Consider the following 24,155-nt stretch of genomic DNA (forward strand, 5'->3'; position numbering starts at 1 on the left):
GGAACGAATTTTCAGCAAACTGGCACGGCAGGCCACGCTGCCGGCAATTGGAGCCGCTTTCATGCCCAAGTCAGGTTTCGGTGCGGAATCCGTGTGCCCTGTGTGTGTCACCGCATGGCAGAGCCTCGTCTCGGGCGACGAAAGCTCGACCGGGCAGCAACTGGTCATCGTGCCGAAATAGAGAAACGATGCATTGAATTATGCCTGGCGCTCTTGCCTTGCCAAACTCCAACCCCCCGAAACTTGATCCCGGACGCCCGACGGTGATGGAAGGCGCGCTGAGCGGTGCAGGCGCCAATCAGAGAGGGAACAGCAAAGGCGTCACTGCGAATGGCCAGCCGCTGTGCCCTCTCACACAGAGCGGGGAGCCAAAACATTCCGCCCTTGCCCAACCGTGGAAATGCTTTTGGCCGCCAGCCCATGGGAGTGAGGCCTACAGAAAGCTGGAGGACGAACGTCCAGATGTCCTGACCTGCCGTTTCGACATTACTCGACCCTTCAATCGACCATGGCGGCTTTGGACTGGCCCGGCACCTCTCGAAGGGGGCGGGTGTTCCCTTGATCTGAACGGAACAGCGAGTGAGTTCCAAATTTTGGTACCTGCCGTGAATTTCCACTCATATTCCATACCTACAAGGTCCGGATCATACAACGGTGTGCCCGCCAATTTTGGACAGCCCTCATGACATCCAACAAATGAGACAGGATCTCGATGAGGAGTTTTGTAGCCTCGACCTACCTACTGTCCAGCCCGAGTCATTCCACCACCTTGCACCACTGGAGCGGTACCACAGTGAAAAGCCATACAAATGCCAGCTGCCCAATGAATGCTTCCCCGGCCTCGAAATGCACAACCTCGTCTCGAAAAGCTACCGCGTCAGCATTTCTGACATTACTGGCCACGAAGCCCGGTTCTCCCTCCCTGTCTCTGGGTTCGAATTTGCCAAGTCTCCTGTCACTGTACAGAATTGGTCCGACGATTATGTGTTGTCCGAATATCTCCCCGGGCTTGTCAAATGGCTAACGCAGCGTCTTGGCTGTCGGGACGTCTTCTGTTACGCCTACAATGTGCGTCCCCACCGATGGGGTGGTGCGGGTGCTGGAGGAGGCATCGACCACTCGTCAGACTTCCTACCTGGCTTCTCAAGCTAAGTCACATGCGTTCTTCGCAACAGTTCCGCCACCATGGTCCGACTCAAAAAGCAGACGGCTTAGAATACAACTTCAAGTTGCCCTTTTTCCGCGCGCATTGCGGTTCGTGGCACCAAGCAAGCACGTATTCACTTGACCGTGCTGATGACATATCCACTAGATGCAACCGAGGCAACATGTCAAGCTCGCCTTCAACTTGTCTTTCCAGAGTCTTACCAAGAGATCATGCAAAATCGTGTCCGCTTCATCAAGTGGGTCAAGCCGAGGAGACGGGGATACCAGTCATGCTTTTGCTATCACTGATAACATGCCATAGCATCTGGAGGCCAATATCACCGGCACCGGTGGAAGATTGCCCTCTGGCCCTCTGCGACTTCCGCACTGTCGACCATGATGACCTGGTCCCGATGGACATTGTTTATCCGCATTTCGTCGACGAGGCTTACGAGGTGAAATACAACCCGTCCCACCGATGGTTCTACAAAAGGGGCATGACGCAGGACGATGTCATTGTCTTCAAACTCTACGACAGCATGAAGAGCGAGGCAACTGGCAAGTCTAACATCCAGACCCAAATGAACTTAGAAGGCCACGCTAACCTAATCAGTGTGCCCCCATTCGGCTTTTGTCGACCCATCGGTGCCGTCCGATACACCGAGACGCGCTAGCATTGAAGTGAAGGCCATTGTGCTGGGATGAGGAGGCTTGTGATACGAAATAAGTGGGTGTACTGATTTTCGTGATATCTGTTGCTATTGTATTGAACTTCTACGGCATTTGTGCTAAACCCCAATGGTATGCCAAAGTCTGGCCGCCGACTACCTAACTATGTTGTTTTTTTGGCACATCATAGCGAGGGCAATCATGCATCAGTTATTCAGTTAGAAATATGATGTTCCGAGAAATATATCCACAATCTTGCTGAATGAAATGGACACAGTTGTCTCATGGGCTCTACGCTTTCCTTCTTTTATCCTCATTTCAACACACAGCTGATCCCTAGACCTGTTCTTGTTCTTAAGTCAAACTAGCTACCCGACATCAACGTGTAGTTTGAGTTGGTGAACGTGATATGGGTGGATCAACTAACCGTAACGCTAGCTAGTTGCGGCAAATGGTTTTTAGAAAGAAGGCCAATACTTGCTTTCGGTTTTACCCATCTAGCCAACTCTATATCGACGACGTTCTACAAAGACGAGCAAGTGTTCCCACCAAGACCCTACGGCTAGCTAACCTTCGCGTCCCAAGACATCGCCCTCATCTGGTTGAACCACCACCCAGCACAGTGTCAATTTTTGGTCCAAAGCGCCGGTCATAGGGCACTTGCCCGCACGTTCCTCCCGTGCTATATGTATCAGGTCCGTGCCACTGTTTTTCAACGAGGACCACCAACCACCTAACACATGGCGCAGTGGTTATTAGCGGTGGTCCTCAAACCCCTGAGCAGTAGTTCCCCCCCTCCCCATTCGGAGGGCGTGGGTTCGAGCCCTCGGGGTTTCGGAGCAAATCTCTACAAAGTAAATAGTAGGGATTTCGTAGCCGGTCACCCTCCCTCTATAGTCCCCGAGGACTGGTCGCCAGTGGGGGGTTGGCCGGTGAGCTTTTGCAGTTTTTTGTTCCTAGGTACGCTGCTTTTTCTCGCCAATTTTTTAGCTGTTAACTTGCCGCAATCCTAGACGACGTCGCCAAAATGAAGCAACTTACCATTAAATCTTTTACAAAATGTAGTTAATTGTATGTTAACAACGTGCCTATCAATAGGAAAGCACATCGCGAATTGAACATCTAGCCAAGGGCCAACCGACATGGGGGATCAGCGATTACCGAGATTGTAGGACCGTTAAGTTATAATTACACTACTAAACGCCATTCTTCCTTCTTCCATGCATGCCGGATACGATCTCACTCAGCGATACGCGCTCGATTTACGCAAAATACGCGGTTGCCTCAGCATGTAAGTGACACGTCGTTCGTTCTTCTTGCACATACCCTAACCCCCACTCCATTCTTCAGCCGGCGTTGGCGACCTTGGCGCCAAGCGAGACAGCCGAGTCCCCAGGCCAACCTTCAAGTTAAACCTGCGATGGGAGGAAGATTCTCTTTCCGTCGACATTGGTCGCTGATCGCCAGTTCGAAGAGGCACGAAGTATTTCGTAGCTCATTATAGTTACAGTCACCCAATATATCGGGAAAGCAAGGAGGAAAAAACCGCCATGGAGCCCCGTGTGTTTCCGAATTGTCGAGTTCGTGCCGAGACCCACCGGAAGCGGACGCCAATGAAGATGCTGCAATGTTCGGAAGAGCACCTTGGTGGCCGGAGCTTGAGCCGGGGGCCGGGTTTCAAAGTCGTCACTGCTGCGCCCCACTGAAATTCGACGATTTGTCCCTGTTAGGTCACGTTCAAACCAGATTCCATTCTCGGGCGGCAAGAGTCACCGCAAAACTTCTTTTCTAAAGCCAATTGCAGCCAAATACCGAGGTCCTCTTGAGACGAAAGTTGGAAAGGGTCATAAACACCATTTCCCCCACCGTTGCCTGCCATGAACCGGCCGTCAAGGACAGAAGATGACCTAGAGCATCCCACGTGGAACCAGAACCCGCCATTTCTGGCCCCAGATTTGACGACCCGCCAAGATCTCAACGGCATTGCCAACTCCCGTGAACACCGTCACAAGTGCCCCGGGCCCGGCAGCGGCGTCGGCTTCCCCAATGATGAGAAACAGGCTGGGGATGGTCGACTTTGTCGCTGCGACTGCGAACGCGACTCTCTCGCACCCTCCCCCTTTGCAATGAGCGGCCGTAAGTGACTGTCTTGTCCTTATCTTTCCTTTCCGCGGTGGAGCCACCAGCCTGCTAACAACTAAGCTCAGTCAAAGGCCCGCTCATTGCGTCCGAGACAGCACTTGGTGGTGAAGGCCAAGTCTGTCTCCCCTTTCGCCAGTTCCAGCCCCCCTCGGGCTGGTTTGGCTGGACCGCGTCCGTCATCCTCGTGTCGGCGTCGATCCATGTTGCCGGGAGCCATCTCCCTGCACTATTCGCGAGGACGGCCGGGTCGGTGGTTCCTGATGTAGTAGCAACCACTCCCCATCCCCTCGCCAGGCGCCGGGATGCGTGCGCAGGCAACGCCGCCGGGGGCGACCAGTACAACACGCCGCTGCACGTCGGCGCCCTCATCATCATCCTGGCCGTCTCGAGCTTAGCCTGCGCGATCCCCATGCTCGCCGCCAAGTTTCCCATCCTCCGCATCCCGGAACCCTTCTTCTTCGCCGTCCGCCACATCGGCACCGGCGTCTTGCTGGCCACGGCGTTCGTGCATCTCCTGCCCACCGCCTTCATCTCGCTCGGCAACCCCTGTCTCTCCAACTTCTGGACCACCGACTACCCGGCCATGCCGGGGGCCATTGCGCTCGTGGGCATCTTTTTCGTGAGCATCATCGAGATGATCTTCAGCCCGGCGCGCAACTTCATGCCGCGGACAGGGAAGGCGGGGGCAGCTGGGAGTGTCGGGGCATCGGGGGCAGGGGCGCATGCCGCCCACGCCTCCATGGGGGGTGGACACTGTAACAATGCTGCCGTTGTGGCCGCCATCACACGCCCCTCGGCGACCCACCATGTCAACATCGAACCGGCACCGTCGGAGGAGGAGACTGCCGCCGCGGGCACCCCGCCGAATCTTAAGGAGGCTCTGGAACCTGAGTCTCAGGGGTGGAGCCTCACGCCAGAGCAGCGGCACAAAAAGGCCATCCTGCAGTGTATGTTGCTGGAGGTGGGTATCCTGTTTCACAGCGTGTTCATCGGCATGGCCCTGAGCGTGGCCGTCGGGGGTAATTTTGTCGTGCTGCTTATCGCCATTGCCTTTCATCGTGAGCTCCCCCATCCCATTCCACTCCCGCGTGTCACCACAACGGATGACTAACTCGCCCGCTTCAGAAACATTCGAAGGTCTTGCCCTGGGTGCCCGCATCGCCTCCATCAGCTGGCCGAAAAATACCCTCCAGCCGTGGCTGATGGTCATAGCATACGGGTGCACGTACGTTTCTCTCCTTATCCTCCAATGACTATTGCCCCCAAACTAACCCCAATGAAGAACACCAATCGGCCAAGCCATCGGCCTGGCCACGCATACCCTGTACAGCCCCGACTCTGAATTTGGCCTTATCCTAGTCGGCACCATGAACGCCGTCTCGTCCGGTTTGCTGGTTTTTGCTGCTTTGATAGAGCTGCTGGCCGAAGACTTCTTGAGCGATGAGAGTTGGTCTGTGTTGAGAGGGCGGAGGCGGGTGATGGCCTGCCTTTTGGTCCTCTTTGGCGCGATATGCATGAGCCTTGTTGGCGCGTGGGCGTAAGGCTGGGCTGTGTGCTGCGTTGTGTGTTACGCCTACTATTGTTCTGGAGTTATTGGGAGCAATACTTTGGATAACTCGGGATAAACAACGGAGGCGAAGATACAGACATCCAACTGTTGGTACTCGGTGCTAACCTTGGGGCCTGGAAAGAACTGTGGTGAGTAAAGAACTACAGCCGAAAGAAAATGAAGGCGCGAGAGGTTTGAAGAAGACTATGGTAATAAGTAGCTCGATATAGGCATTGTTTATAAAATACCCCTTTTCGGTATTTGCATTTTTGTGATGTAAACACAGAAGGGCTGCCCCTTTTCACCAAGCAGTTAAGGTGTGGATCGTTTATCTAGGGGAGCTCGGCGGCCAATTCCCACAGTCCCTCGCTACAGCTGGTGTCCACACCAGCAAATCTTCCGTAGTATAGTGGTCAGTATGTGAGCTTGTCACCTAAGCCGACATCGCTCGAGACCCGGGTTCAATTCCCGGCGGGAGAGTAATTTTTTGACTTTTGTCCAACTTTTTAACCCCTATCCCCCTAGAATCATCACCCCCTTTTTATCCCAAGGACCGCCAGCCCCAATGCCCATCATGCCCCATCCCAACTGTCCCATAGGCGATGGATGGCCCAAGTGAATGAGAATACTTACCACGGTGACATGAACAACAACAGACCATCCCATAGGCCTCAACCATAATTCTTACCCACCAAACAATTAGCTAAATTCAAGTGTGAGTGAAATAAAAGTCGACTCTCCTCCGTACGTACATGTACATCCTAGCCTCGGCACGCCCTCCCAACCCGCAACCTACCACAAGCCCCCCCCCCCCGCCTCTCCCCTCACGCCCTCAAGTCAGCGGCAACAACGTCAACCCCGACGGCAGCACCACATCATCCGGCCCCTGGTCATTCACAAAACTCAGCGAGATCTCCTGCAGCTCCGAGTCATCCTCCACCACGATCCCGCGCGGCGCCCCCGCGTGCCGCCTACCGCCCGTCTCGCCCTCCCGCGCCCGCGCCGCGCTCTGCACCGCCCGCACCATCACCTCCGCTACCTGCCCGTGCAGCGTGCAGGAGGTGAATACGCTGCTGCTCTCGATTGTCTCGAGCACGGCGCGCCGCTCGGTGGGGGTGGAGCGCGTTTCGGTGAGTTGGCGGGTGAGGGCGGTGGGGGTCAGGCCGGATGGGGTGGTGGTGGTGGTTTGTTGGGTGTCGGCGAGGCGGTGCAGGAAGAGGAGGATGGCGGTTAGGGTTTGCGTGAGGAGCACGGCGCGTTCGTGCGGGGTGAGGTGGGCGATGAGGGTGTTGGGGTTGGTGTCGGCGTCGGTGGGGGTGGTGTCGGTGGTGGTGTTGGCGCTGAGGCACTCGGCGATCAGGCCGTGCTGGGAGGCGTCGAAGGTGGCTTCGAGGATGTGGGTGAGCAGGGCTGGGTCGCTGGTGAGTGCGGCGGTGGGGTCGCGCATGTTGAAGATTTGGATGGCGCGCGTGAAGAAGTGTGGGAGGATGTCGGAAATGGCTGTGCCGTGCTGCTTGCGCGCGTGGCCCGTGTCGACTTCGAAATAGTCGGTGGCGGCGGTGTCGGCGGCGACTGGTGGGTCGTCGGTGGTCGGTTAGTGTGATCACATTGCGAGGGGGGTTGGGAGGGAAGGGGGAGGTTGCTTACACCGAGTTGAGATCAGGGCGGAGTTCCTCTGCGCGGCAGCGAAGGCATACTTGACGCTCTTGTTGCGCAAGGCGGCCAGCGTCGCCTCGGCGAGCGCCTCGTCACTCCGTACATCGTCATCCTCGTCGCCACTGGACACGCACACCCGCGGTACCGACCCACCCAGCACCTCGTCCCACTTCTGGCCGATGTGTTTCTCGAACTTCTTGGACGACAGGTCCCGCAGAATGTACGACACGGAAACCTTGGACAGCCCTTGTTCCTGTGCGCCGCGAGACCAGTCGAGCTTGACCTGGCTGACGAACTCGTCATACTTTGTGAAGACCAAGATGAGGGGCACCCAGGGCGAAGCCGAGTGTAGGCCACCGAAGAAGAAGCGCTGTTCGAGTTCTGTCACGGATCGGCCTTCCTCGCTCGCGACGCAGTACCATACGCAGTGGATCCGGTCCTCTTGCTTTGTCGAGGACGTCGCGCGCGAGCTCAAGAAGTCTCGGATGCGCTCGTAGTTGGCATCGTCGCCAGCGCCTGCGTTGAGGTTTGTGTGAATAGCCAGGCGTGAGTTTTGCCCGTGCAGGTCCAGCTCCTGCTCAATATCGTGGCTGGCGCTGAACGCATCGTCGACGGGTTTCTGGTACCACCAGTGTGAGTCCAGTGCATGTGACGTAAAACTCTACCGGGCTCGAATAGGGGGCTAGCTTTCAGGCGTATCACTAACCTTCTCAAGGTCGACCCCGAAGATCTTGGTAAAGAGTTCCCGTTTCGTTGACTCCGGGTTTCCTAGCACCAGGAGACGGAATTTAGGACACGCGCTCAGAAACTCAGAGGGTGGCGTGAGCATGGTCATAAGATGTGATTCCGATCAGTCATTCAAATTTGGTGTCGCCAGGGATTCTGAAGTAGTACTATCCGTGCTTTGGTCAATTCAAACGATGATATCTCGAGTCATTTGAGGTAACTGAGCACATGTGGAGGTCATATGTGGTTTCGCCTCCACGACGCTCCCTCTGTCTTGGATGCCCCATCCCATGGTGTGGTGCCGAGTGGTCTGATGACGCCACGACCGCGTCAAAGTCACACCACCACCCTCTTGTCCGCTCTTTCTATTGGATACCGGCTCCTAATCTCCATAAATTGACTATGTTCATTCTACATTGCAATGTTGTAAAACCTCTCCATTTCAAGCGACGAGATCAAAAGTGCCTTTCTTCCACATAAAAGTCCAGGGCTATGTCTATCAGTTCGGTAGCCAAGGGATGCACTTCGGGAAAATAGTGCTATCTAGCTTGCCGCTGTGTAAGTTTCATTCACTTCCGGAATGTCCAGCCACGTTTATCATCTGCCGATTACCATTGAATGGGTCCAAGACCCAAAGCTAGACCGAGATCTTACCCCACTAGCTTGTAGTTGTGGACTATTACAATTGAAGATGAGCTAGATTGTACATTTAGATCGGAGATTCTTCCTGATCAGGTACAAGCGCCATAGGAGGAAGCGGGTGTGGCCGAAGGAATGGCTGGCCGGCACACCGGCCACCAACGTGGGGAAAGGACTCGATCATGCATAAAGCTGGCACGCCGGCAAACAACCCAGCGGGCCGATTGCTTCCCCAAGCGTTGCAACCACTAAGAGCAATGCTACTATACTTCAACCCCGCCCAGGCATGTGAAACCGCCGCCACCGATAAATGGAAGGTGACCAGGCACAATTTGGAGGAATAACTCCTACAATGCGACATGTCTCGGCTTTCGTCGACTGGGCGTGGCACGTTGCGCTTGCTGGTGCCAACAGTCTGCAAGAGGCTGCCTGATGACCCAAGCTGGCCCAGAAGGGAGGGCTCGCGGCCGTCTTGAGGGACCACTCCAACGGCATCAGGGGCGGAAATAGGCGTCAGGGGCACAGGTCTTGGGCGCGGGAAGACCGGCGATTGGTCCGTGTCTACACCAGCTTCCCGAATAGTATCTCCCGGGCCAAGAGACGGCTGGGGGATTTCGACATTCTTGCGATGTATTGGAGTCAAGCAAAAGCGCCACATGGGAGATAAATTTTGAAAGCATGTTACGGTATTTACTATATCAGGGGCTGCGTCCCGTCGACCGTGACTGCCTCCGTCCTGGCTTTCCACGCAAGTCGAAATCTTAGACCACCCTCCATCTCCTTTTCTCGGCCACCACGGTGTTGGTAAAAGATGAGGGCTCTTCGATTTCTGGCCGTCCTGGCCAGTTCCGCATCGTTGCTGGTGAACGGACAAGCGGACGATGTGTGCAATGCCCAAGACCGCACATACAGCACCGAGGCGGTCTCCGCCGGCACCCACCAACCGTACGACAAGCTGAACCCTGTGGTTGGCGCCCTGAGCACCAGGTTCTACATCACTGTCGTTAACCTCACACCACACCGCATCAAATTGGAGGACACCCACTCCTACCAGATGAACACCTTCGACTTCGGCGACGTTCCCCAGGGCCGGGCTCGTCAAAACACAGTTCAGTACCGAGGGTCGTGGTCGACCATAGACGACGCTGGCGAAGCATATTACCGCCTCGATGGCACTGACAAGAAGTTTGCGCTGCGAGTCAAGTCCTTTTCCGGCTCAAACCCTCGGCGAGTGGTGCTTGACCTCAGCGGCATGGGCCTTGGCCAACGAGAATACGTCTTCCCCGGAGGAGACACCGCCGTCTCTCTCGTCATTACGGGCAGCAATCGCTTTGGATTCCAAGCGTCGCTCCGGCATGGGCCCAGTAATTGGATGCGGAAGATCTATGACGTGATTCGAGACCGCCTAGTTCGGCACCTCATCATGCCGGGCACGCACGACGCGGGTATGAGCAAAATCACAGACAAGATCACCAGCATTGGCAGTGAATCAAACACTCAAAACCAAGGGATCAACATCTACGACCAGCTCCGCGCCGGCTCCCGTTGGTTCGACCTCCGCGTTGGGTCCGTCCATCCCAACGACAACGCCGCAAAGAACAACGGCTTCTGGGTGATGCACGTCAACGACGACCTAGGCACGCTCGCCATCGGCAACACGGGCGAGTCCCTCGACGAAGTCATCAGCGAGATCAACCGCTTCACAAGCGAAAACCCGGGCGAGATCATCTTCTTCACCGTCCGCTACCTCATCGGACGGTACGAGTTCCCGGACCGCGGCCCCATCATGTGGAACACGGCCCTCGTCAACGACTTCTTCGCCAAGCTGCGCGGCATCAACAACCGCTGCCTCAACCTCGACACCAGCACGGGCTTCCAAAACCAAAAGGCCTCCTACTTCATGGACCAGAACGAAGGCAAGGGCTGCGTCATCCCGCTCCTCAACGGCCACCTCGACGGCGGCGTGCCCCGCGAGTCACCGGCCGACGGCATCTACGACATTGGCCGCATGGGCATCAGCGACCACTGGTCGAACAAGATGCAGGCGAGCGATATGGCGCCGGACCAGGTCAACAACTGGCGCGCTGCCACGCGTGGGGGGGCGTCGGACTTTGGCAACCTCATGGTCGCCCAGTGGCTTGTCACGCCTGATGCGCTGGCTTCGACGGCGTATTCGCTGCAGAACTTTGCCATCCAGCCTACGAACCCGTCGCTGTACTGGGCGGGCGTCAATGGGATGGACCCGGAGCACTGGCCGAATGTGTTGCTGGTGGATTACATTGGGGTGCAGCAGCGCGACCAGTGGGCTTGGGACCGGCTGAGTGCTGAGATCTACACCCTGGCGGTGGGTATGAATCTGTACATGGCGAGTGAGAACTGCAATGTCAACAAGCGGCGGACGCCCTTGCTTAGGAGGGGTGAGGTTGCTGTGAGGGAGAGTCAGGAAACGGCCTGGAATGGCATCATCTTCGCGAACGGGACAACCGTGGATAACCCGCCCGCGGAGCTGCATCTGGGCCGGGTTGAGATATTGAGGAATGGAACGATATTCGGTAACGGGACGGTGTTGGAGCAGAGCATCCCAAACCCATGGTTGTAGAAGATGAGTAGAGGTTTGTTGGAAGTGGAAGTCATATGGATACCCCTGATGTGTCTAGATATTCGTTCTTAGCTCTAATATAGCAACCCATCTATTCCCATGCTGATATGCTCTGTCCAGTTGATACACGCCGGTATCCCAAGAATGGCCCCTCCCGGGCTATATGTGATTACGTAGTTTAGTCGATCTCAGCCCTCAGCTGCCTTCCACTTGGCCCGACCGTCCCTCGTCCATCAACATCCTCCCCCTCTTTTGTGCGTCCATAACCTGTTTTCTCGCCGCCGCCTGCTGTTGTTTTTTCCTGTCTCCGCCGTTAGCATGCCTTCTACGATACATCCCTAGGGGGGGGAAGAGAAAGGGAAAGAAAGAGGAAAAAACGAAGAGAGGGGGCAAAAAAAAAAGAACTCACCTCTCCAAATCCGCCTCCCCAGCCCCAAGCGTCACCTCCCCCCTGCCACGCCCATGGAACCCGCCCGGGCTTTCCCTCCTCATCCCAGGCCTCACCACCCCCGATCCCCCACCATCACCACCGACGCTCATACTCCCGCGCCGGGCCCGGGCACGCACCGTCCCACCCTCCATACTTCCCCCCACCCCACCCACACCCGCACCCGCTCCCTTTCCTTCAGGATCCCTCCGCACCCCCATCTCCCTCTGCATACCCACCCCAGCATCTCCATCCCCATCTCCATCCCCATCCCCATCCGCATACCCCCCTCGCCCAGCACCACCACCACCACCCCCCACCCCCACCACCCCCCTCACCCCCTGCGCCACAGCCGACACAGCCGACCCAGCACCCGGCGTCGAAACAGGACTACAAATCGGCACAAACCGACACTGCAGGTAGTCACCACCAGAAGTAGCGTATTCAGGCCCGGCGGTACCGGGGGTGTCGGCGACGGCAAACTCGGAGAGGTTGCGCATCGGGCTGGGCTTGGTGAAGGGTGGGTGCGGGTGCGGGTGGGGGAGGTGGGGTGTATGTGTGTGTGTGGAGGGGTGGTTGGGGGGTTGGGGAGGCATTTTCCGGGTTTTGTTGGCTGAGGTTTGTTTGGTGGTGTTGGTGGTTGGTTGGGTTGTTGTTGTTACTTGATCTTGATCTTGGGCGTGTTGGTGTTGTGGTTATTATGGTGGTTGGAGATGAGAGTGGATTTCGTGGGTTCAGTCCTGAGTCGTAGTTGGGTTTGTTCTCACGAATTATTATTGATCGGTTTGGAGGAGTCTGGGGAAGTGGAAGCAAATAGTCAGGACCATACCTGTCGGGTATACTTATACACTACACACGGTAAGGAGACTGTGGATGGCGATGTTGATCATGACGTAGCAGGTTCCACGAGTCAACAACATTTATGCAACTCAATCCACACCCAGCGAGCAGACAAGCATTGCATCATCAAATCGTTACGTTTATTGTGCAGTTAAAATAAAGGGCTCTCGGGGCTCAACGTTGATTAGTCCTTAGACGTCCAGCCGCAACCGTTAGAACGCCCCAGTCCGAAGATCAACGGTACCTGGACCCGGCGGCGGGAGTTTTGGGACGGAGCGGGTTCCGGTGCGGGAGCCGGCGGGACCGGGTCGAGGTGGGGCACCCTCTGACCAGGCCGGACCATACAGTCCGGACCGTACAACCCTGGGGTGTCGTCATAACGTACGCCCAACTACGAGGCTCCCGAATACAGTGAGGAAGTCGAGGCTACGGGCCCTCTTCTGGAGTCCCCAATACACTCCGTAACCGGATTTGATCGGCAAAGAGGGTGTCGAGGGTCCATGCCTCGAATAACGCCGGGCATCCGATCCACGGCTACCAATACGATGGCCCTATACCCCAATTGTATCTGTGACAACCAAGCCGTTAAAATGCTGGAGCAGGCTGGTGCCACTCATAACGGCCTCAAATCTGCAGAATGGATGCATGTACTTGGCCAGAAACAAGCTCACAACACCTAACGCAAAAAGACATCGCACTGGACAAAACCAAAACAGTTGCTCTCGTCTATGATGTGCCCTCTGTATCTAATAGTATCCCATACACCACCGAAAAACCCCTCAGATCCAGCTGTCGGGATGCAACCCGGCAAACGAAGGAAGAGGACAAGAAAAAAGCCAAAATCCGCATGCATGCGTTACCCCAACAATGGTATCGATATCCGTGTACATACAACCTGAACACACACACACAACCCCATCATCGTCCATTAAGCATCTTAGAAGAAGGTGAAGACACCGGCAACGAGAGCGAGGCCGACGACGGCAACGCCGGAGAGGCTCTTGCCCACAAAGGCGCCGTTGTCGCTCGGGCTGGGGCTGGTGGCCGCCTCGGACCCAGAGCCGGTGCTGTTGTCATCGCTGGTGCCGGTGCCAGTGCCGCTGTTGCCGCTGTTGTTGCCAGACCCATCGGTGCTGTCAGCGCCGCCGGTGGACGAGCTGCCGGGAAAAGAGACGCCAGTAGAGGAGGCGCCGCTGCTGGGGGTCGAGGTCGGGGTGTCGAACTTGGTGGGGCAGGTCAGGTCGAAAAGCGGCGTCTTCGAGAGGTTGTTGGTGATAGCGAACTTCATCTCGTTGTCCGGGTTCGAGTCACGGAGGTTGTACCAGAAGGTGGGGACCTTGTTGAAGAGCTTGCGGCAACCGATCTCTTGCCAGTAGTACTTGGCGTTCTCGGTGCTCGCGACGGCCTGGTCCCAGTCGGGACCGGTGGCGGGCCAGCCAGTCTCGGTGACCCAGATGGGCTTGCTGCCGACAGCGCCGGACACGGCGTCGAACGCGCGGTCAAAGAGCTTGCCCGAGTTCTTGATGTCGTTGCCCTTGCCGGTCTCGTAGTAGGGGTACTCGTCCACACCGACCCAGTCGACGGCGTCAATGACGACCTTGTTGGTGCCGTTCGTCCAGGCATCCCAGGTGTCGACGTGCCCAATGGGGACGCTCTTCAGGGCGGTGCTCGCGACCGCCTTCTTGTACTCGTTGATGAACTTGACCACGACATCCGGGCCGGCACCGACACCAGCCTTGTTGATGATGCCCGTCTCAGAGTCACGGTAAAGATCCTCGCTGCCGATCGACATGCCAATGACGAGATCGGTGAACTTCTTGCCGTACTTGTCGACGGCCTTCTTCAGCGCGCTAAGCTCCTTCTCGATGCTGGGGGTACCCGAGGTCCAGATACCAAGCAGAATCTTGGTGTCGGTCTCCATAGCGGCCTCGAATGCCTGGATCGGGTCATCCTGCGAGTAGGCCTGGATGTTTGTGTAGAGGCGCACGGCGTTGAACTTGCCAGGTGCCTTCTGAAGGCCCTGTGCCGTCGTGAACTCAGCAACCCAGTCCTTCTTGAACTTGGCGGAGCGGTCGGCGAGGGTAGCGCCGGAGTTGAAGCCGAGGTAGTTCTCAGCGGATGCGCCCGAGGCGAGGGCGCCGGCGATAAGTGCTGTGGTGGGACGCATGGCGATATGATACGGGAAGTTTTGATGTTGTAGTCGTTGGTAGGACGCGACTTGGCGAACTTGGCGATTGCGTCACTGAAGAAAGCAGGAACCGCTTGGGAAAATGGTGAATAGTGGCCTCGTTAGGAGGAAGGAGCGTGGGAGAATTCGAAAGATGGACGATCGCAAAATTGGGCAGGAAAGAGTGTCGGCGTCGCAAGGACAGTTGGATGCAGATAGTTAAAAGAAGTTGACGAGGGAAAGAGAGGGAAAAGAGATCGCTGTGATGGGCCTGGGAAGCAGGTCTTGAAGTCGGCCCCAATGGAGGAATTATTCTCGTCCAGGGTGGCGCGCCTGCCCTGGTCGGCTGCAAGGGCCGGTCGGGAGCGAGAACACAGCCCCCAAGGCCTCTTGGCGTTGCCGATCTTTTTTGTGTTTACCCTGGTCCGGCTGGTCAAGATACACTTGTGCAAGCTCGCGATTCTCGGTTGTTTGGCCCTGCATTCAACGTTCACGTAGATCAACATGCCAATAACTAACGGTGCCCTTATTCGCAGCTCATGCACCACATGCACCTAGCATGCGTATGTTGTCCCTCAACCCAAAACTCTACCGGACTCTCCGAGACTTCTTGACCCGGATCCGATCTCGTATCGAAGCTCAACTTGTTCCACAGCACTTTGAGGCTTTCCCCTGACCGGGGTCCACCCCAAAACCTGGCATTCCACTCCCGCCCCGCAGCCGCCCCTGACTGAGCACAGGGGACGCCCCAAAAAACTGACCACTCAGGAGTCCAAGGCCGAAGAAGCGAGCCGATTTGATGGCAAGGGGCGTTTCAAGCTCAACCCTTGGACTGGTCAAGCATCTGACAGGCGTTGAGAGCGCGCGGCATGGCTAGCGCCGATGCTGAAGAGAACAAATCCAACGACACAAACACAAGAGTTACCGATATACATGCTGTGGCGAGAAACCAAACCGAAGGAGTTTACATTTGTGGTAACTAACTTGAGGTTCCCTCGGTTGCGACCTTTGGGATGACAAAGATCCGTCAATTGGTCGCTGGTCACGGACCTAACTAATGAGACGAAACAGCCGGCCGGAGAGGTCCAGGCCTCCGAAGACCTTTACCAAAATTCCGCATGATGGCGGTGGGAAATTGTTAATGAAACAGGCTGGCCACTCCACTCTCGCCAGGACTGGATGAAACGAAACACAAAACAACCAAGAATTTCACAACTCAACTTCCAGACTTTGCTTGAATCCATGCCCACAAGGGTAACTATGAGAAGCCTGTCAGACTTACTTAGAATTGCAAGCGAGGCATGAACAAAAAAGTGTTGAGTGGGGATCAGAACACCCGACCTCAACTCAACCTCTGGATGTTACCCTAGACATGACACAGAGAGTTCATGATGAGGGAAGGTAGTACGGTCTGGCGTACCTGGTGGTTGGGTGGGCTTGACTCAACTCCACCTCCCTTTCGTGATCTTAGCTCAACTGACCACCGGGTAGCTTATTGTATCCGGCGGTAGCAACGAGGTGTTTACTACGATTGCCCTGAAAAATTTACATTCAACTCTACGCCATTCCAACGGTGTTCCGATACCGAGTACGAGTTAAGCTCGTGGCGTACTGTCAAGTAGACGCAGAAGTTGGAGCAAATAACATACTGATCCACTTGTGGAAATCCCCAGCCATCCACCCAGCGAGCTGCCGTAGAACAGCGATGATCATATACATACTATCAACAGTCTCAGTATCGCCTATGTGCATGTCGCCAATGATATCCTGATGGTGGTTATGTTGTCAGTCCGCAGTACAACGAGAACAGTAGGGCAGAGATAGGGGGAGGGGGGCAGAGATGGGGGAAGGGGGGCAGAGATGGGGGAAGGGGGGTAGAGATGGGGGAAGGGAGGTAGTAACGGAACACATACAATCGCATCCCCTGCGTCAACGGCGAAACTTAACCTCCACTCGTGCTCAACAACAAGGAGTAATGGCAATGTTACGATCTTCTTCCCCGTCATATGAGTCTTCTGCGCCATTAGCGCATGCATCCGCCCGTGCCAGGCCGCCGTGCAAACACCAAGTTGTCGCCGTCCTTCCTCAAAACTGCTCCAGGCCGTCTTGGTCTTGACCCCGACCGCGATGGGCGAGTGCCACAGTGGGGTATACGCCAGCTGATTCACGCCCATAGATGTAGGCATGTTCGCCACGGCCTCACGGATCGCCTCTGCCACGGTCGGGTCCGCCTCCTGCTGTCGCCCGGGCCGACGGTGCGGATCACGCGGAATGCCCGGATCCACGAACAACGCCAGGGCAAAGTCAAGTCTCTCAGAGCCAACCGTCTCGCGGGCTTCTGTCTTGTTCAGTGCGAGTTTCCACGGCGGGATGAACGGTGGTGCGATGGACGCGTGAGTGACAGCCTCAACAAGCACGTGGGCGCAGTCTGGCCGGTCGAGGGCAAGACGGAATAGTGGGTTGTGGACCTCCATGTTCCACGTCGCCTCATGCCGATCAAGCACACGGCAGCTGTTTGCGGTAGCGATGAGGTCGACGAGCATGTCCAACTCGGCAAGAGCGGTCATGCGCGGGCTTGGCTGACGCCGTTGCCGCCGCTCTAAGTAGGACGGCCCAGACGGCGTCTCGTTGTCATCGTCGTCGCAGTCGCTATCGCTGTCATCGTCGTGGTTGTCGTCTCCCGTGGCCTGAGCGGCATCGCTGTGCAACGGGCGGGTGTCCGCCTCGGGCATTCCCGCGTCATGGTAGAACCATGTCTTTCTATGGCGGCGGCGGGCGGCACTGTCAATATCTTTTTTGATGGAAAGAGGCATGAACGCCTCGTGGTGCACGGTGATATTCCGGACGCGTTTGTATAAGCCTCGCACATCAACCGGTAGCTGGACTAACGGGTTCCCCGCTAGAGCTGGAAAGCGTACAGGCTTGTCGAGACCGATAAGCGCGGTGGTCGTCTTGGCCGGGCTGGTTGAACGCGACCTCGACCGCTGCGCCGTATCGCCAGATGCGGCGGCGGTGCCTGACCTGATGGCGCTTGGCTCGCTGACAGCTGATCCCGATGCTTTTGACTTGAGATTGGGACTCTTGGCGATTACGTCGCAATTGGGGCCGGACGAAGTGGTGTCCTTCAACCACCGCTCGAGAAACCAGGATGTGCTGAATTCAGGTTGCGATTGCATCGCATTGCTCGACGTCCTTTTCCGCACGAAGTGTTGCTTACCGGGTGTTGTGGTTCGACTAGTTGGGTCCAGGAGCCCATGTTGGGCTGTGGGCTGCAGCGTCCTCGCGTCGCATTATTCCAACTACTTGGACAGAAGACAGGAGCACTCCTTCTCCATATCTTTCTGCAGCAAAACTAAATCGGTCAACCAGAAGTTGTGGCGGTGTGAATCAGGAGCGTGCATGACGCGACAACACTCTCGCCAACAAAAAAAAAAAAAAAAAAAAAAACAACACAAAAAGCCGAACTCCAAGTGGAGGTGCCGCCGAAACCTTGGACTACTTACTTAAAGAAACGATAAGAAAGCCATCCGAAAGCCCGAAATCTACTTTTTTATTGAACGCGATTTCTTTTATTTAATTTGTCTTACTCAGTTTTCTTCCCTCTTCTTTTTCTTCTTTTTCTTTTTTTCTTTTTTTTCTTTTTTTCTCTCTTTTTTCCCCTCTTCTTTTTCTTCTTTTTCTTCTTTTTCTTCTTTTTCTTCTTTTTCTTCTTTTTCTTCTTTTTCTTCTTTTTCTTCTTTTTCTTCTTTTTCTTCTTTTTCTCTCTTTTTTTCTCTCTTTTTTTCTCTCTTTTTTTTTTTACTTCTCTTTTCTGGATCTCTTGCTGCCCTTAGCTCAGGTAAAGAAGTGGCAGCGGCACGGACTCGGATCGGAGCTTGTGGCCGACATCCACTTGCCACCACTGGCTCATCACCACTTGCTCGCAGCTGAATCAAAGGTGTGACTTCGTGCCACAGGAGCACATCAACAGCACCCGACCCTCTTGTAGTGGGTTAGTAGAGTCCATTAACGACTGTCACCTTGCGGACGCCCCTTGATTCTATCATCTCCATCTCACAACCCACCCAGGTCAGTGTGACGGCAGGTTCTAACCCTAACCCTGGCCGCAACCCGAGTGGTGGTCTGTGCGCCTCCCACCTGTGTTTTCCCACAGTTGTGCGAATCCTGTATCTTGATTCTTTTCTTTTCTTCTCTTTAGCTTTAGATTCACGTAATTGAGTGGGATCATTTGAGCCTTTGTGCCTCTATTCCTCGCTCGCTCGTCACAGTCAGGCAAACTTGCAGAGCGCCGAACCCCTTGGTCCACATTCGGGCCTGGCTGTTTCACCAGCACACTTCACAAAAGGTGAAGTGCAGCAAAAATACATACAACACCGGGGATTCGCTGGTCGTCACCGACCCAACTACTGATCCGGCTCTCACGAGTTTAACGAGGGGAGAGCGGACGGGATCCCGTGCTTTCTCGTGGATATGGTCGTATGTGACAGTTGAGGGAGACAGTGGTGTTTATGAAGGTAAGCTCTGGCCCACAGAAGAAGGCAGCAAAAATACATACAACACCAAGGATTCCCCAGTCGTCACCGACCTGAGTACTAGTTTGGCTCTCACAAGTTTATCGAGGGGAGAACGGACGGGATCCCGAGTTCTCTTGTGGATATGGTCGTATGTGAAGGTCGTGTGCGCAAGTATCGTTGATGAAGGTGGATTCTGGTGCTCTGAGACTGCGGAACAACCGGGCAAGACGTCACGATATCTACGTAGTATAAAATACATCACAGAGGTTGGTTAGCTTGTTCATAATTTCCATTAATATTTGTAGATCTACCACATGAATGCAAAACTAGGGTATTGCCAGCAAAAACACTCTCCTCCTAGCGCGTTGTCATAAGCCCGCAAGCAAATGCACCGCGCCCACTATTCCCAAGCTCCATATGAACCCAACAGTCCTCAGGGAAGGTCCCGAGTTCTCAGGTATAGGGCTTGCCTGGTCCGGCGGAGCTACCTCTGAAACTTGGGGTCCAAGGCTACCGGTACTTGTGGGAATAGCCCCTGATTCGAAGTCTTCGACTGCCGTGCTGGGAAACTGCGTGCTGCTCGTGGTATCTATATCCTCGGATGCCCCGGCCCCACACGCACCGACCACGACTGACAAGTCCTGGATGTTGCTGAGTGCTGCGGGCGATGAACCACAGTTGGTGGCCTGCGTCATCCATATAGAGTCGGTTTCGAGATCAAACACAGCTGTTGGATTCAGTCAGAGATACGCTCGGAACTCAAGAGGAGGCGTGGTCATAAACATACTGTAGGCCGACCGCAGGAAGGTATCCCCAAGCAGCGTGAACCTGTCGCTCGCCATGATGCCGAGAAAGCAGGACGGCGGCGTGCTAGCAACCTCCCGCGTAAGCTCCTTGTAGGGCACCTTCACGGTCACCCCATTAAAGACAAAATCGAGGGTCCCGTTCAACGCCGTCAGTGCGCAGTCGATCATGTAAAATCCGTTCGAATCTGGCGACTCGGCGCCAAAGTCTCTGGCGACGGCCGTGGTCAGGTTTGCAGGCAGAAGCGTCATGGTGGACCCACTGTCGAGAAACACGGGCATGCTGCTGCCCTCGTAGACCGTGGTAACGCCGTTCGGGGGCGTAATCGAGAGAGCCTGCATATCAACCCAGAACCGAGGAACACCGTCGGGCGCTTGGGCGGCCGGAATAATAGGCAGCTTGGTCAGCTTGCCGGTGAACTTTGATGTGTCGACGCCCCCAAACACGATAACACCCTCCTGCGCATCCTTACTCCCCAGCGCGAGGGTGTACGCCTTGACCCTCGTCGCATTCTGTTCCCGCAGTTGGTCGACAAAGTTGGGGTATCTTGTGGCGATGCCTTTCCCGTACCCTATTCCTAAGATACCCGAAAATGCATCTACCGACGCGGTAGCCACGCCGAACTGGACATCCCGCAGCGCCATCGGACTCCCGGCAAGCGAAATGGTGTCGGTGAAATAGGAGATGTTGGCCGCGCCAATCCCGTAACGCAGAGTCCGGGTGGTCCCGAGGGAGGTTGCTGTTGACGACGCGGTGGACTCATAATGGCCGGCCCGTTGGCAAAAGACGGCGTCGCCGCCTGATACTGTGGTGCAGTCTGGATTCACCCATAGCTCAAATGACCCCGTGTCCAACTGTACAAAGACGGGTTGCGGCGGTGTCCCAAGGCTGACTGCAACAAGGTTAGCGGCGGGCATAATGACGATCCGGGCAAGTGATAAATACGTTGAGCATAGTAGGCGACGTCAGACCGGTTCGCTAGTTGTAGTTGGATTCCCCGTTTGTTCGAGAAGTGCGCGACGTTGGTTGAGTGAACGATGGGAAGGTGTACACACCCGTCGTCGTGGATGGCTTGTTGGAGTGCTGTGGCATGGTGGCAGAACAAGGCTAGAAGCAACACCGACGCTGATAGAAAGAAGCAAAGTGCCATTTCTGGCTACGGGTTCCGGCGTCGAAAGGCCCCGGTGACGTCTGCATGGGCAGAGGCGTCAAGATCGTTGGGCTAGATCGGGGAGACGAAGAGAACAAGGATGCTGGGTGCCGGCCAGCGGATTCCACGTACAACCCAAGAAGCAAAAAGGACGAAGCGAACAGAGGTATGGAAGCCGGACCAGGCTCACCCACGGCGTTGGCTCGCTCCAAGTGCTCCGGGCAGTGGCGGGAAGAAGAAGGGAAGGAAAAGAAAAGGAAACGAAAGAAAGCAACACCAACACCAAAAGCTGGGAACAGAATGGAAAGCAGTAAACAAGAAGAGGCGAGGAAAAAAGACAAAACAAAAGAGACCCAGACACCCGTCGTCGAACCGAAGATCAACTCTAGTGGTGCCCAGCCGTGCCAGCGGAGGTGGAGAGGTGCAAAAGAGACAAGGACAAGAAGGGGTGTAACCGAACCCCGTGTACTGGGAAGCGTCTCAGCCCAGCCCAGGCAAACACACACTGCTCACAAAGGTATTTGCAAGCACTTGGGAAAGACGAGGTTCCAGCGAAACTGGGGTCATCATCCTTTACGCATTAGGGCCACCAAGAGGGTGGGGAAGTAAAACAAGACGCGCGGTTGTTTTGCTGCATCTCATGCCAACAGCCGACGTCGTCAGAGATAAGCGCCAGGGAACAAGGCAAAACCAATGCAGTCTTCAGCCATCCTGGCCGCGATCAAGGCCTTTGCCTTTTTTGAAGAGCTTGAAGCAAGCGCGCTGTCATTGTGGGAGTCGTGTACCAATCGTGGGTTCGGTTGTCGCCGGTTGTCGCACATTCACCTGTGACAGAGGCATCGATGTGGTCTGGAAGATCAAACGTTCAGGGGCTCGATGTTGACTGGGCAAAGTCCCTGCACTGCTTGCGGTTTGTGAGATGTTGCAGGCAAAGACCCCGCTGCACTGTCTCAGAGGCCCTGCCAAGCGCCTACCATCCAATCAATTACAGGCATGTAGCTGCCCCACAAGCCTTCGAAACCGGCAACTCTGGCTGCGATCCTCCGAAAGCTGCGCTTCCTGCGCGTTAACAGCATCCACTCACAACCGCAACAACACATGTCGCGGGAAAATAAATCCAACGGCGCGGCAAGCGTGGTATTGTTTATGCATAATTCATAATAATGACTAACTAAGGTACCCAACTCCATGTCACAACGACCCATTATTCAAGCCTCATCGCTGAGCTTGATGATGACCTTGCCCTTGGCGTGACCCGAATCGACCCGGGCGAACGCCTTCTTGAAGTCTTCAAACTCCCACACGCTGTCGACCGTCGGCTGCACGTGGCCAGCCTCGATCAGCTCGCTAATCTCGGCCAAGTTGCTGCCGAGCGGCTTGACGATGAAAAAGATGGCCTTAGCCAGCTCCTTCTTCATCCCCTCCGGCTTGCCAGAATCAGGCGGCGAGTTGATGCACACCATGGCGCCCCCCTCCTTCACCGCAGCCCAGCACCCCGTCAGCGACTTCCCGCCGACCATCTCGATCACCAGATCCACCTCGCGCGCCGCCGGGTCAGCCGCCACCCACTCCTCAATCGATGTCGTGGTATAGTCAACAACCTCGGTAGCGCCCTTCTCCCGCACGGCCGCCTCCTTATCCCCACCACAAACAGCCACCACCGCCTTCGCCCCGGCGCGCGCAGCGAGCTGCACCACCCACCCGCCGACACCCCCCCCAGCGCCCGTCACCAGCACGCGGATCTTCCCATTCCGCTCCCGCGCCGCCGCATCCCCCTTAATCCCCTTCGGGTCCAACGTACCCTGATCAAACAGCGCCTGCCACGCCGTCAGCGCGCTCAGCGGCGTGGCCGCCGCCTCAACCCAACTCAAGCTGTCCGGGATCTTGGCGAGCTCGGACGCGCGCGGCAGGGCGTACTCGCGCGCCGCGCCGGCGCGCCCCGCATCGATGCGGCAGTAGACGCGGTCGCCGGGCGCGAACCCGCTGCCTGTGGGTGCCGTCACCACGCTGCCGGCCAGGTCCTGGCAGGGGACGAGCACTTTTTCGGGGGGGACCGAGGCCGGGAAGTTGATCCCCCAGTAGAGCTCGCCGGCGCAGGGGGCGGCGGCGTGCACGCGCACGAGCACGTCGTCGGGGTGGGTGGGTACGGGGAGGGGGTGCGTGGTGGAGATGACTTCGGTGGTTTGGCGGGAGGCTTGGAGGAGCGTGCGCATGGTCTTGGGGAGGGCGGTGGTGGAGGATGCCATGGTGCGGGTGTGGGTGGTGGTGGTCGTGGTCGTGGAGAAGGTTGTGGTAAGTTTGTTGCTGAGAGGGGGGATGGTGTTGGTTAAGGATAAGTTAAGGCGTGGGATGTGTGCTCGAAGTATATGGGGCCAGAAGGGGCGGGTTGCCATGGTGTGAGAGAGGGTGGCTGTCCCATGGTGAGGAGGCCGTCATGGCATTTTATATCAGAAAGTGCCATCTCCCGATGGTCGCCGATGCGCGAGAGCTCGCGGCCATGTTCACAAAAGCATGGCTCGTTTAAGCTTCGCAAGGCCCTTCCGGCCAATGACGACAGCATCGAGCTGCCCCGCGTCGCCAAGCGGCGTGTGTTGAGTCAGCAGTGTGACTTACATGTCCGTTTTAGGGCTCGCATAGGAATGCGAGGCCCTGGAAAGCTTCTGGCTCCAGCGTAAATCGTGCTTGAACCTCTCCGACGCCGACTTGGTCTCCCCGAAAGATCCCGTTCGGGGATGCGCGTTAATCAGCAAGACGGAGAAAGACTGCCCCTCAATATCCAAAATGCATCAAACAATTTCGGCCCTCAGCGAAAAATCAATGTCGTTGTCTGCCACGTGCCCAAGGTTGTTCCCCGTATGAGTCGAAGCGGGGTCCGGGCTGTTGCAACTTTTCCGGGCACGGAGCCGGACAGTTGGGTCAGCAATGCGCCAAATCCCGGTAACTAAGGAGCCGCGTGGCTGCCTTGCTGACCTCTGCACTTCACCGTCGCTGAACCTGAGTCTCTCAAACACACATCACAAACGGCCAATCCCTCTCGACCCACCAACATTGGGTTTTAAAGCTTCCATCGAGGTGTCGCTGTAGCCAACAAACCTACTTGTATTTCCCTTGCCAACCCCCACACTCG

The 24,155-nt window shown here is 56.1% G+C and overlaps 9 protein-coding genes and 1 non-coding gene across 10 annotated transcripts; 4 read left to right on the forward strand and 6 right to left on the reverse strand.

The window, feature by feature from the left end:
* Positions 1-696: 696 nt before the first annotated feature.
* On the forward strand, positions 697-1,820 carry F5144DRAFT_492889 (uncharacterized protein; the record flags this gene model as incomplete). The annotated part of the gene is made up of 2 exons (XM_066785947.1): positions 697-1,121; positions 1,469-1,820. The coding sequence occupies 2 exons, from the start codon at positions 697-699 to the stop codon at positions 1,818-1,820; spliced, it is 777 nt and encodes a 258-aa protein (XP_066640926.1).
* Positions 1,821-3,692: 1,872 nt separating this feature from the next.
* On the forward strand, positions 3,693-5,498 carry F5144DRAFT_493643 (ZIP zinc transporter-domain-containing protein; the record flags this gene model as incomplete). The annotated part of the gene is made up of 4 exons (XM_066785991.1): positions 3,693-3,955; positions 4,018-5,015; positions 5,083-5,182; positions 5,240-5,498. 4 exons carry the CDS (start codon positions 3,693-3,695, stop codon positions 5,496-5,498), a joined length of 1,620 nt encoding a protein of 539 aa, XP_066640927.1.
* Positions 5,499-5,901: 403 nt separating this feature from the next.
* F5144DRAFT_t122 lies at positions 5,902-5,986 on the forward strand. The gene has a single exon. It is a non-coding gene; the product is annotated as a tRNA-Asp (tRNA).
* A 238-nt stretch (positions 5,987-6,224) lies between these two features.
* On the reverse strand, positions 6,225-8,180 carry F5144DRAFT_576143 (uncharacterized protein; the record flags this gene model as incomplete). The annotated part of the gene is made up of 3 exons (XM_066789115.1): positions 7,869-8,180; positions 7,154-7,781; positions 6,225-7,078 (listed from the first exon to the last, which is right to left on the reverse strand). Coding segments are annotated over exons 1-3 (1,492 nt in total), but the record flags the coding sequence as incomplete, so codon positions are not given.
* Positions 8,181-8,963: 783 nt separating this feature from the next.
* Positions 8,964-11,329, forward strand: F5144DRAFT_275695 (PLC-like phosphodiesterase). The gene has a single exon (XM_066783659.1). It carries the CDS (start codon positions 9,339-9,341, stop codon positions 11,124-11,126), a length of 1,788 nt encoding a protein of 595 aa, XP_066640929.1. The 5' UTR covers positions 8,964-9,338; the 3' UTR covers positions 11,127-11,329.
* On the reverse strand, positions 11,159-11,796 carry F5144DRAFT_576145 (uncharacterized protein). The gene is made up of 2 exons (XM_066789116.1): positions 11,536-11,796; positions 11,159-11,427 (listed from the first exon to the last, which is right to left on the reverse strand). Exons 1-2 carry the CDS (start codon positions 11,784-11,786, stop codon positions 11,322-11,324), a joined length of 357 nt encoding a protein of 118 aa, XP_066640930.1. The 5' UTR covers positions 11,787-11,796; the 3' UTR covers positions 11,159-11,321.
* A 1,304-nt stretch (positions 11,797-13,100) lies between these two features.
* On the reverse strand, positions 13,101-14,874 carry F5144DRAFT_576149 (glycoside hydrolase family 17 protein). The gene has a single exon (XM_066789117.1). The coding sequence runs from the start codon at positions 14,558-14,560 to the stop codon at positions 13,331-13,333; it is 1,230 nt and encodes a 409-aa protein (XP_066640931.1). The 5' UTR covers positions 14,561-14,874; the 3' UTR covers positions 13,101-13,330.
* An 840-nt stretch (positions 14,875-15,714) lies between these two features.
* F5144DRAFT_576151 (uncharacterized protein) lies at positions 15,715-17,983 on the reverse strand. Its single transcript, XM_066789118.1, has 3 exons — positions 16,474-17,983; positions 16,052-16,327; positions 15,715-15,961 (listed from the first exon to the last, which is right to left on the reverse strand). Exons 1-2 carry the CDS (start codon positions 17,734-17,736, stop codon positions 16,175-16,177), a joined length of 1,416 nt encoding a protein of 471 aa, XP_066640932.1. The 5' UTR covers positions 17,737-17,983; the 3' UTR covers positions 15,715-15,961; positions 16,052-16,174.
* Positions 17,984-19,442: 1,459 nt separating this feature from the next.
* F5144DRAFT_492072 (aspartic peptidase domain-containing protein) lies at positions 19,443-21,028 on the reverse strand (the record flags this gene model as incomplete). The annotated part of the gene is made up of 3 exons (XM_066785897.1): positions 19,443-19,801; positions 19,862-20,770; positions 20,824-21,028. The coding sequence occupies 3 exons, from the start codon at positions 21,026-21,028 to the stop codon at positions 19,443-19,445; spliced, it is 1,473 nt and encodes a 490-aa protein (XP_066640933.1).
* A 1,189-nt stretch (positions 21,029-22,217) lies between these two features.
* Positions 22,218-23,590, reverse strand: F5144DRAFT_275758 (uncharacterized protein). The gene has a single exon (XM_066783660.1). The coding sequence runs from the start codon at positions 23,419-23,421 to the stop codon at positions 22,237-22,239; it is 1,185 nt and encodes a 394-aa protein (XP_066640934.1). The 5' UTR covers positions 23,422-23,590; the 3' UTR covers positions 22,218-22,236.
* Positions 23,591-24,155: the final 565 nt, after the last annotated feature.

The sequence above is a fragment of the Chaetomium tenue genome (genome assembly GCF_020726465.1).
Source record: "Chaetomium tenue strain MPI-SDFR-AT-0079 chromosome Unknown F5144scaffold_5, whole genome shotgun sequence".
NCBI classification, from domain to species: domain Eukaryota; kingdom Fungi; phylum Ascomycota; class Sordariomycetes; order Sordariales; family Chaetomiaceae; genus Chaetomium; species Chaetomium tenue.

What these genes read in the sequence shown, in the direction of transcription:
- F5144DRAFT_275695 (XM_066783659.1), top strand. Translation starts at nt 9,339, where the DNA reads ATGAGGGCTCTTCGATTTCTGGCCGTCCTGGCCAGTTCCGCATCGTTG.
- F5144DRAFT_576145 (XM_066789116.1), bottom strand. Translation starts at nt 11,786, where the DNA reads ATGCAGAGGGAGATGGGGGTGCGGAGGGATCCTGAAGGAAAGGGAGCG. An exon ending in GGGGAGGCGGATTTGGAGAG is followed by an intron (nt 11,428 to 11,535) that starts GTGAGTTCTTTT and finishes CGGCGGAGACAG; the next exon opens with GAAAAAACAACAGCAGGCGG.
- F5144DRAFT_576149 (XM_066789117.1), bottom strand. Translation starts at nt 14,560, where the DNA reads ATGCGTCCCACCACAGCACTTATCGCCGGCGCCCTCGCCTCGGGCGCA.
- F5144DRAFT_576151 (XM_066789118.1), bottom strand. Translation starts at nt 17,736, where the DNA reads ATGCAATCGCAACCTGAATTCAGCACATCCTGGTTTCTCGAGCGGTGG. An exon ending in TTGACGCAGGGGATGCGATT is followed by an intron (nt 16,328 to 16,473) that starts GTATGTGTTCCG and finishes AACCACCATCAG; the next exon opens with GATATCATTGGCGACATGCA.
- F5144DRAFT_275758 (XM_066783660.1), bottom strand. Translation starts at nt 23,421, where the DNA reads ATGGCAACCCGCCCCTTCTGGCCCCATATACTTCGAGCACACATCCCA.